The sequence below is a fragment of the Pelobates fuscus genome, chromosome 2 (genome assembly GCF_036172605.1).
Source record: "Pelobates fuscus isolate aPelFus1 chromosome 2, aPelFus1.pri, whole genome shotgun sequence".
NCBI lineage: Eukaryota > Metazoa > Chordata > Amphibia > Anura > Pelobatidae > Pelobates > Pelobates fuscus.
Window position 1 is genome coordinate 360,430,415 of NC_086318.1, and position 12,115 is coordinate 360,442,529.

The following is a 12,115-nucleotide window of genomic DNA, read 5'->3' on the forward strand; positions in this document are numbered from 1 at the left end:
TATTATCTGTTCAAGTTTGTAAAATAGTTATGATTCGTGCGAGTCGCAGGTTTAATTGTTGGCAAGGTCAGCTCAGCCTTCCATCCTTCTGATGTTAATAAAATATCTGCAATTGAGTTGGGTAAAAGTAACACCTAGATTCCACTTGATACCTGGAAAGTGGTGAAATGTACGTATCATGGCTAAATACTTTTATGACTTTTTTTTTAACTTTATTATTTTTATCATACTTCTTTAAAAGCCATGGAGTTTGTGTTCTGTACTATTTATGATTTTGTGGTTGTGCATATCGGCCTGGACTTAGCCTAACCTATATATTTATAAATACCCACGGTAGGGTTTAAAATAACAACTTCTACACTAATAGCCTGGCCTTAATAATTGATCATCACTGCAAACCTGGAGGGTCCATGACACACTAAGCAGGGCTGAATTTCTACTTGCCAATGAGGAACCTTGACCCGCCAATGGCTAAAAGAGAGTGGAAATATTTAGCCTTGTATATACCATACAGCATGTTCTCTGATTCAGAATTACTGCTGTCTTTACCTTTAGACAAAACTAGAATGCATCCTTAGTTCTGGTGCATACAGCAGGAATTGGTTCCAATCCCAAAACATCATCCAGTACTAGAAAACCAAAAAAATGGTCCCAAACTAAAAAGGAGAGGATCCTGAAATGTTGGAATATCCCTTGAAGAACAGCGTTTATTAATTAAATAAATGGACCACAGATCAAAGTATACAATCGAAAAAAATATATTTACATACTACGAATTGGATTGTGCCTCACAAGATAAAATGGAGAATGTGAGTATATTAAAACAGTACTTACACATAGCCAATGCAATTATTATTTGGAGAATTCCTTTATTTAGTGCTGGGAAATATGTGAAGTGGTATATCAGCTAAATGTCTAACAGAATAGGATTATGCTTAACCAAATACTTTAAAGGAAAAGTTACTAGAAATTGGTCAGAAGATCAAAGTGGAAAATCCCTGTTGAGGCTAGCTGTTTGTAAAGTAAAATTGAAACAGGATATCTACTTGATATGCTACATCAGAATAACATTGTGTATATCATTATAGCAAGACAGTGGCAGTATTAAATTGAGCTGAATAGACGGTGAAAATTAAACAATAGAGTATAAAGGCGTAATAGATCTTACCATATATGAGTAGGAATAATAAAATATAAATAATATATTTAGGGTTAGGCCTTTCAGTTGGAAAATCATCCCACTACAAAACCTTTCTTTCGTTTCTTTTAGCACTAGAGAACCGTGTGATGTGAATTTGGCCATTATGGTGTAGTGCAGTTAATATATACAGAAAAGATCACTACAATTAAAACAAGACCTTAGAAAATAAATATGCAACAATCGGTAGGTACGAGAGAGGGAGATGAGACAAGATCTGTATACCCGAGAGTTGCACATATCTTTAAATTTTAACTAAACACTAAAGACTGCACCTTTGTACATTTCAATTGGCTGTTGCTGAAGGTATCCAGAATAATGAATACGAGCAATATTGGGGTTCTGAATATGCTTCACTGTCATGTACCTCTAAGTATACAGCTCATGTTACATGATCATTTCCCATTGGCCATTCTTGCTAAACATTCACTACTATTCAATGAAAGAGTCTTTAGAAAATACATTTTGGCCTAAGAGGTATTTATTTGCCTTTATTTATTTAATTTTTTTAAATATATTCTTTATACATTTTCAATTAATAGTAACATTAAGATACAAAAGTTCAATACAGATTTCAAAATTGCAATACCATATAGAGCCAATAGTGGTACAGTGTAGTCTCAGATTGCTATAGTAATGACGGGTGTATTCAGTACAAGGTCTGATGTTCTTTTCAATTCCTCCGAGGAGGGTTTTGTTAATAGCCAAGTAGCCAAGTCTCTTTTAGGGACAGTAAGCCTGGCCCCGGTCATACACCCGTGTTGGTTGTTCTCTTGCGTAGGAGTCGTCATGCTTGTGGTGTTTTTCTTTCTTTTTTTTTTTAATTGTTAAATTTGTCTCCACAATAACATTTGTACAAAAAAGTATTTTAAAAACATTCATATACATAGACAAAGACACAAAAAAAAACCCCACCCCCCCACGAGAGTTCTACAGACTTCCAACCCCTCTATCATACTTCAAATGGTATTAATATTACATTTGTAGTAATTTTTTCTCCCAATTGTCCCATAGGCTCCTGTCATCATTCAGAAGCTTGCAGTGATCCTTCTCCATTTTAAGTTGGTAGACCAACTGTATTGTTATTAACTTGATGTTAAATGGGGTATCTCTCTTCCAATTTCTTGCCATTGCTATTTTACATGCTATTAAACAATGAGTAATTAGAAATTGTTTTATTTTATTTAATTTTGGCCATTGGCAGTGTAATAACATTATTTCAGGTTTTAGAAATATTTTAACCCCGCACAGTGTATGAATGATGAATTGAGCCCACTGCCATACAACAATCACTTGTTTACATGACCACCACATGTGGATATAATTTCCTTTTTCCTCTCTACATTTCCAACACTTTATATCCATAGATGTATCGAATTTAGATATTTTAGTTGGCGTCATATACCATTGATTAGCCATCTTGAAGTGTGTTTCTATCAATACAAAGGAGTGAACAAATGTATTAATTTTTTGTAAGGTAGATAAGTTGTGATGGCTTCGATAATAGCTAGGGGATCGAGCAGTGGAAGTAGGCGTGAAACGGGATTAGACTGGACTTTGATTATTTGGCTTTTTACTTCTTTAACCACTTTCTCTACCCATTCATCTAAATCTCCGTTTTAAAACACGAGTTCTATCTATCTATCGATCCATCTCACCGTATAGAAAGGGAAACTCCCAAGCTCCAGTCGCATATATAATTGAAGATATATGGATGCAAATAATTGCAAACTCATTAGTATCGATCACAGGTGATTCTGGTCGTGGCCTCCCAAACCACATTGTATCCAGCCAAGATTGTTACACAAAAAAAAAAAAAGTCCAGCCATACTACAGCTATGCTATCAAACCGCTTAACCAAGCCTTTTTTATTCCGTAGATAAAAGTGATCTGCCTTATCTCCCCTCCGCTCCTCCTCAAACTGTTAGGCTGGATTATTCATCAGAACAGTTAAAGGGAAACAAATTGGATTTTGTAATTAAAGTTTATTTTTTTATTATTGTGTTGGGCAAGCAAGTCAGTTTAAACAAATAATATTCCTTTGGTGAGGAAAAAGTAAAATGCAACGTACATCAGGTATCAAGAGTTACAGAGAAAACCGGTAAATGGATCAATTTGAATGTGTGAACAAGAGCGGTGATATGCAGCCACTCATAAAAGGAAAGAAAGGAAAATATATGAAAAAGAAGCTGAAATAAGAGGAAGTGAGGAGTAGAAAAAATAAAAACAAAAAAAAAAAAAAGGATTCAAAGGAATACATCACCATATCACAGGCTAAGCTGCCCTGCCTACCACACGAGGGACACTAAACACCTAAATCACTTTAGCTAGTCTAGCCAAAATGCTTTGTGTGAGGAGTTTTTGGTTGTTTAAGAGAAGTTGCCACGTTTATAAGCTAACTTTGATATGCCCCGCCCCCAGACTTTCAATCAGACAGAAGGTGCTGTTACTTCCTGGTTGCTTAGCTCACTGGAGCTAAACTCACTGGCACACAATTGCTCAGAGCACCCGCCTTGCAAAGACTTCTCGTTGAGCTGCATTGGGAACTTTGTGAATATCCAAGCTGATATTTTTCTAAGAAAATGGCCAGTAGTCTACAGGCGAATACATTCCATTTTATCTTCATGAGCGAGCATATAACATTACACCCACATTTAATTTTCTTTTTGCGTTAAAGGGTCACTCCAGGCCCATAAACAACATTAGCTTGGTGAAAAGCCTTGTGTGAAGAGTTTGTCCTCTGTTTTTCATTTTGCAAAAAGTACATATTTCAATAGTAATTGACACTTTTATAAATTAACCTGTTTAAACCTCCTTTGCTTTCAATAAGACAACAGGTAATGTTACTTCCTGGTTTAGTTAGCTTAGTAAAGCTAAACTCAAGAGGCAGCAATAGCCCTTACAAAGACTTCTTGTTGAGCTGCTTTGGGAAGTCTGTGATTGGACAGCCACAGAAAGTCTGTGGGGGCTAGAAGGGGAGAGCTTACAAAGGCAGCAGACAAGATTTTGCAAGCTGATTTTTAGAAATAACTCCAATTAAAAAATACCTAATTAAACGCATGCACATTTTCATTTGGGGGAGATCTGCTAAACAGTTTTTTTTGTATTTTGGCAGTGGAGTGTCCCTTTAAGTGGATTTATGTGCATGTATCATTGCTTCTGTTGTAGATTGCACAGATTTAGTTTACATTAGTATCACTTTCATAAAGAACTTAAATGTGTCTTGTAGGTTTTACTGTAAGAGACAGTCAATATCTATTGTAAAAATATGGCGATTTTTAATAATACCTCAATGAATCAATCAAATCAAGGGATTCAATAATTCCAGCCAAAAAACCATATTAAACTACGATTTAGAAGGAAGTTGAGAAAGAGAGTTAACTGAAAAAAACTGAAAGAAATGTAGGGGAGTTAACCCTAAAATTACTAAGAGAGTAAAGGAACACTACAGTATAAGGAACACAGCCTTGTATTCCTGACACTATAGTGTTTAACTATTTAGGTACCTGGCCCATTATGGGAAAGGTGATTTTACTTACCGTTATTCACAAGCAGTTCTAGTCCGACCGCGGTGGGCTCCGCCAGGGCTGCCATCAGAAACTTTGGTGCCACTAACACAGCTCAAGGTCTGGGCCCCCAGGGGCCTGCCTCTAGGGCCTGCTCCCAAATCCCGCACATAGGAATACACACACAGACACAAACACACGCCCTGATACAAAAGGACACAGATACACACACACACACATACTAACAGACACACATACTGAAACAGACATAAACACATATACAGACATACATAGTGACATACAGACACACACACACACATGCATAAGGACATACAGACATACACACACATACATACTGACATACATACATATATACATACTGAGAGCCCTTGATGCTTGGGCCACCCGATGGGCCCCATCAGTGTACGGGCCCTGGTGCACCTGTAGCGGCAGTTCTGCTGCTACAGGTGGGCCCGAGCGGCCTGGCTCTGGCTCCGCCTCCATGGCTGAGATAATCAAACTTGATTAGCCAATCCAATGCTTTTCCCTAGTAGAGCATTGGGGGTCAATTGCGCATGCACGGCAAAATGCCACATTACACCAGTCACATCTCCACAAAGAGATGCATTGGATTAATGCATCTATACTGTAAGCTGCAGTGGTTCTGGTGACTCTAGTGTCCCTTTAAGTGAAATCAAACATAATTGTGTATATTACACACATTTTTGTTGAAATGTTTATCCAAGATGATAAGATTATGATAAATATTTCCTAATGGACACCTGACAAGATGTTCTAGTTTAAATTGTTCTGAATCTGAGTCCCCTCATCTTCTCTCCACATTTTCCTAAGTATATGCCACGGTGTTGACTGCTATACCGTGCAGCCATTTTCATATCTGTAAATATCTGTTATACATAAGATTGTAAATGAGAAACCCAACAAGTGGAGGGCACACTGCCATGATGTATGTGTAGCCAGCATAAAATATCAACAAATCAAAAGAAAAATAAGAAGTGATAATGCTCAACTTAAATGCAGCCCAGTTGCCCTCTGGGGCAGACCACTAAAAAATAGCATGCAAAGAGACACATATAAATCACGATGAACTTAATAAAACATTCATTTTTCCATACAGTCGCCATAGAAATTATCAAGACAATGTAAAAGACATATCTACCTATCAAAAGCATACACCAATACATGAGGTTTAAACAAACCTAAATCAAATAGAAAATGCTGGCATTATGCAAAGAGGAGGACAATAGGTGGCCAGTCACAAAAAGATAAAAATCCTCACCACCCACACAGAGAGATTTTAAAAGTACTTTAGTTTGGAAAAAAAATGGGACACTGAAAACCAATGAATATCTGAAATGCTTGTGCTGCCTGAAGATGATCAGAACAAAAAAAAGTTTTGAATATTTTTTTTTTTTTTTTTTTTTTTTTTTTACATATGAAGGAAGAACTCGTGGCCTGGAGTTTGCACATTTGTGTTACAAAAGCCCAACGGGAAACCTTATATGAAACATGTGATTGACTGAACTAGGAAGTGCTAAAACAATTAAATAAAGTTAGATAAAGCCTCGAACAAGACAACCAATATAGTACTCTCCTGTCATGTTTAAAAAGCAGTATTGTCTTGGTTGAATATATCATATTACATCTTTATAAATCAGTGATAAAACCTCTCTCTTGTAGTTGCCACCTTTTTTAATGAAAATGTCCTCATGATTGCTACAAAATTAAGGATAATTGAGAAACATCGTTACAGAGACTGGCTACAAAAAATACAAATGGCTTAGAACATGTCCAGACCTTTACAGAGTTATTTAGTAGCTGATCTGGTGAAATTCTCCAACTCATGTGTTATCAAACTCCACATAGCTTGGCTATTTTTGCCTTAATTTTGCCAGTTTCAGAAAATGACATATGGTAAGAGATCATAATAATAATGTGGAATTTGCTGCCTAAAATTGACTAATCTAATATATTGACCGAGATACAAGTGTTTCTTTCTTTTTGTTTGAGGAATAGATGCAAATAACAGAAAGTGGCGCTATAAGCACATTTTTGAACATTTTGGAAAAGTGTTTCCACTTACCTGAGTCCCATCAGGCCTACTGTGATTTGTCTAACTCAGCAGAAGATGTTTTGCTTTTGCAATATCAATTTAGTGCTTACTTAGCCAAAAGTAAGAGAGGTGAGATTGTCCGCCAATGTGAAATATTCAGAATTGGACAACATTGGCATTGCTGTTTGTTTGCATAAGCCGTTTCCTTATTTAAAAAAAAAAATACAAACTCTGATCACATTCTGTTTGTATTAGAGATTGACTTTGCTCCTCCCTATACAGAAAGTCTATTTCTCTGTTACACGACAAAAGCCTTAAAAGAAGCCACTTCACTCAAAAGAAAAAAATTAATAAACAAACTGTCACTTAGAAATTACTCTCTTAAACTATGAAAATTTACCAAATTAGTTTTATTAGATAAATAATACTACATGCTAAGAGTATGTGATGGGGGGCAGGGCTTGGACGCCATGGTGGATGGTGACAGTTGACTTTAGCTCCCGACAAATCTTGACTATAAAGTGATCTATGGGGCACATCCACCCCACTACTCAACGCCCTCACACGGACACCTGGTACCTTGTGGTCTGCTTCAGTGTGGGTTACACCTCTGCTGTCCGGTGGTTTCAATCACCAGCTTGCTGCAGCCTGGTATTTGCTTGGAAGGAGATATGGCCAATCACCCCACCTTGGGCTTCCCAGTCTCTCTTACCAACACTCAGTGCCTCACACTCTCCCCTCTGGGCTGGTGGGAGTTATCCTAGTCACCACCAAGCCAATACTCACCTTTGCACTGCTACTGGGCTAAATCTGTGTAAGGGCCTCCCACACATTTTTTCCAAGATGGGCGATAACAATACTGCTGCGACGCATGTTGAGCAGGCACCTGAAGCGTTTGACGCCATATACCAGTGGTTTCGGAAGGGATTGGAGGCTCGGACAGGAAGGTCTGTGTATCTGTCCGCAGTCCACCCACCCGTATGAAACACTGCTGCCCAGGATTTCAAAGCTCACTCTTAGTACCGGTGAGAGGGGCCTGTGGACACTGGGAATTGGTCCCCATTACTGCTTGGGACTGCAGTGATGCCGCTAGACACAGCACCTTGGGAGGCACAAAACCCCTCAAGAACATGTCTGAACTCTGCCTGACTATCACAGGCATAGGCTGGTCGAGCAGCACTCAATAGGACACCTGCTGTGTCAGTTTGCTCCTTCATTGCATATACCTATTAAGTTGACCAGCATGGGCCCAAAATACCTACTGTATGGTGGTACACTTCCCCTGTACACTCTCTTGTGATGTCAGTATACCGAGTTGACAAATCTTTATTTTATTTTCTGTTCTGACTCTATTTATTTATTTTTTTATAAACTGTCCCCTGTTTGTGACACCTTCAGTATTGCCACTATAAATTTTTCATGTGTTCTCTCTACATGAGGAAATGTCGTGACAAGCTTTTCTGTATAACATGGCACAACAAAGATAAATAATTTTTAAAAAGGAAGTAATGTGGGGAAAAAAAGGCTTTTTTTTTTTTTTTTATTTAAAGCAGTGTGGCGTGGTGTAGCGATGAAGTTCTGTGTTGCTTTTCTTATTGCTACATTACAGTGCCATTATCTCTAAATCCCCCACATTAATAGAATCTGATTTACAGCACAACCTGTGTGTACCGTGGTATTATTCTTTATAATTATTTAGCGTACTGGAATGAATCACGGGGCTGTGCAACAGTAAAACTCGTATCCATATGTTTAAACTGTGATAAATGTGTATTTTAAATAGCAAAGGTCTGTTTGCTCAGACAATGCTTAGAAAGTATTCAGTTGTACAATACAATAATCAGTAGGTTATGAAGTCACTCATATTTTCTTAGTAGTGCCTGCTCAATGTATTCTGATTTTAGCTTACTTTTCCTAAAAGATGACTACCTATTTGTCCATTTGAAAATTTGGTAAGCAAGCACAATGCCAAAAGGGCACTTATTCACTTCCTGATTTAGTTATGCTGTATTTCAATAATGTATCCACATTTTATGTGCTCTACTCATATCCCCAATATGTCCCCAAAAGCTCCACTCTTCAATTAATTTAATGGTAAGATCTTCCTTCTATAATATCTAACTTCTCTCACTTTCTACATCATGACTATGAAATCAACAGTACTTAAAGGGACACTATAGTCACTAAAACAGCTTTAGCTTAATTAAACACTTTTTGTGTATAGATCATGCCCTGCTCAATTCTCTGACATCTAGGAGCCAATTTACTTTATTTATGCAGCCTTTGACACACCTCCCTGCATGTCCTAAACACTTAATTTAAAGAGTCACCTGAAGTTAACACTTCCTTTATTGCAAATTCTGTTTAATTTAGATGTCATATATCTCGCTCTTAATAGCCTGCTAGACCCTACAAGAGCCTTTTGTGTGTGATTAAAGTTCAATTTAGAGAGCAGGAGATACAAACTTCTAAAATAAGTAACATCTTATTTGAAAATTAAACCATTTTGTTTTCATGCAGGCTGTGTCAGTCACAGTCAGGGTAGGTGTGGCTAGGGCTGCATAAACAGAAACAAGTGATTTACCTCCTAAATGGCAGAGAATTGAGCAGTGAAACTTAAGATGCGTGATCTGTACACCTAAACTGTTTCATTAAGCTAAATTTTGTTTTGGGACTAGTGTCCCTTTAAGCTCCAGTATCTAAACCTCCCATTAAAATTACCACAAAAAATAACATTACAAAATATTGTTTGACTACTTCACTGAGAAACTGGTTTCCAAGGCTTGTCTACTTTTTTTTTGTTTCTTCATTAGCATCTTATAAATGTAATATCTACTTGAATCCTTACAAGTGACACGCATATTTCTAGCCAAATTGAATAAGTAGTTTTTAGTTAAAATGTCAGAAAGGAATCTATTATTTAATGCTGACACTTATTACAAAAACAAACAAAACACATTTAAGTCTGCATCCAGCCTGTTCTAGCCCTGAAGTCAGTCTTTTCCTGAAGCACACATTTTAAAAACCACTGGCCTAGACTATATATTTTAGGCTGTTTTTTTCAGTAATTCGCAAAATATATTTTATGATGAAAGTTATTTGATTGACATCCTAAAACTGGTCCTTTAAACTGAAGCACAGATGTAAAAATTGTGCTTTTTTTTTTTTTTGCCTTCTCAAAACCTGTAGACTTCATCTGTTCTTATATTGCAAATGGAATTGTTTTTGTTTCTTGTTGTTTTGTTTTAGTTTGTATCAGCATTGATAGCTGAAGTTATTTTCCACTTCCTTCTGCTGTGCTTCACATGAAATATATATTAATGTGTATGTATATGATACACTTATATAAAGAGGAAGCTAGTGGGAGAGCGAACTCAATGTACATTTGTGAGAGCTGTAAAGTCCTGGGTGTTGCATTGTTTACATTTGTCTGTGTGAGTCACGCGAGGTTTAGGAGTTACTGTTTATCAGAGATCATTCATAATTATGTTTTCTTTTCAGCTTCTAGATCTCTGTCGGGTGGTGAAAGATGACTCCTTGAAGGTTATCTCAGCATTTAACATCCCACACAATTCCATCCAGGCACCCATTGCTGGCATCCCCAACCCTAGAGCCAAGTGGGCATACTATCCCCAACCAAGCCTAGAGGATAACGGGGGAAGCAGGGCGGCAAACAAGATGAATGCCAAGCTGTAAACATAAATCTTGGAACCCGGGAAGAAATTCGAACTGAAAAATGTATGCTTTTATACCTCCTGGCTTACCAATACAGGCAATAATGTGATAAATCACTTTTATAATGGACATATCATCCTTATCGTAATTTGGGATCTTTAAACTGATATACAGTTTACAGCTACTGTTTGTGAACTGTGAAATTTGTGGCTAATTTAAAATTTCTAGGAGTGAGTTGAAAGCTATTTTTTGATGAGAAGAATGCAATATACAAAATCTGAATACCACTATTTTGCTTTATCATTACTGTGTGTTTTGTAAGTGTAATGCATAGTTAAAGTGATTAGCCAGGAAATACTTTGAGGTGGCCAAAAATGTTAGCACTAGATGGAGTGCAACTAGTTGGAGGCCAAATTGTTGACATGGTCTAATTTTGAAAGACTTTGAATGAAACTTAATGTAGATGACATTGTAACATTCCCTAAATTAAACGTGGACATTTTGAACTAATGAATGTATAGGAGGAGATCTCATTTCAGGAATACATTTACAATCTGGTGTAACATGGGGTGTACAGTACAGTTACATACAATCCTTGCACGCATTGCCAGACCTCAGTGGGAAATCACATTGACAGACAATGGAAACCAAAACACTTTATGTGGGCAAATATTTTGAACCAGCAGTGTGAAAAGGAATGCACAGATTTTGTCCAAAACAGTTAAAAAAAAAAAAAAAATAAAAAAAGTCTACTGATCTAGAAGAATTCCATTATGTTGTTATGCAGCAATGCATTGTAATGTTTTAGTCCTAATTAACAAACTGGGTTTGAAAAGCTGCTGGCTGTCTACCACTTAGGTGGTGGCATGGCTGTACTTGTAAAATCAGTGGAACTTTTTATGTCATACATCATTGCTGTATACTACAGTTTCATAGCCGGTGAGATGATTTAGCTGTAATAAATGAAGTTTGTGTTTAGCATTTAAAGTATATGTCCCTCCTAATATTCACTGGGAAATTTACTAACGTGTGAATCCAAAGTGAATTTCACATTTTAGGGCAAGAATTGTCTGTTTCCTAAAACAATTGACACATTTGTGAAGATTCCGATCAGTTTGAATGCTGTAATGTGACCCATTTACTGACAAGTTACAGTAAAATGATGAACTATATGTTCCCTGATTGATGTTTAATAAATTAGATTTGAACATGGGAAGCATTTTGTTTATCAATATAAAATGCAGAGTTGGAATAAATTAGTTCATTTTATTATATTATATATATATTATTATATATACAATACCAGATCCACAGTGCATCCTCACTACATTATAATTAGCATCACGTTATGGTAATTCTTCTGTTTCATGGGAAAATACATGAATGACGTTATTACAATAATAAATAATCCCCACATTTAAATTGTTAGAAAATGTTGGTGCTAATAGGAAATAACATGTCTATAAACGAAAGTTAAATCGTGTTTTGCTACTGTTTAAAATGATAAATATTTTGCCAAATACAGGTTAATTCAAATATGCAAATAAAGTAAGAATGGATACAAAAATACAGTGCTGCTCATTTTAATTTTATTATATTGGTTCGTGACATATACTCTACGTCATGTTTTTAATTTGTCTAGTGGTAATACATTTGTTAGAC

General features: G+C 36.5%; 1 protein-coding gene and 1 long non-coding RNA gene across 2 annotated transcripts in view; one reads left to right on the forward strand and one right to left on the reverse strand.

Moving 5' to 3' along the window:
• The window catches only part of ACOXL (acyl-CoA oxidase like), a 447,901-nt gene extending 435,814 nt beyond the window's left edge, over positions 1-12,087 (forward strand). The window contains exon 19 of the mRNA XM_063443672.1: positions 10,280-12,087. Coding sequence (XP_063299742.1) covers positions 10,280-10,474 — 195 coding nt within the window. The 3' untranslated portion in view covers positions 10,475-12,087. The remainder of the gene's footprint in view (positions 1-10,279) is intronic.
• LOC134587360 (uncharacterized) overlaps positions 1-12,115 on the reverse strand; it is a 748,302-nt gene that overhangs the window by 26,751 nt on the left and 709,436 nt on the right. The window lies entirely within an intron of this gene.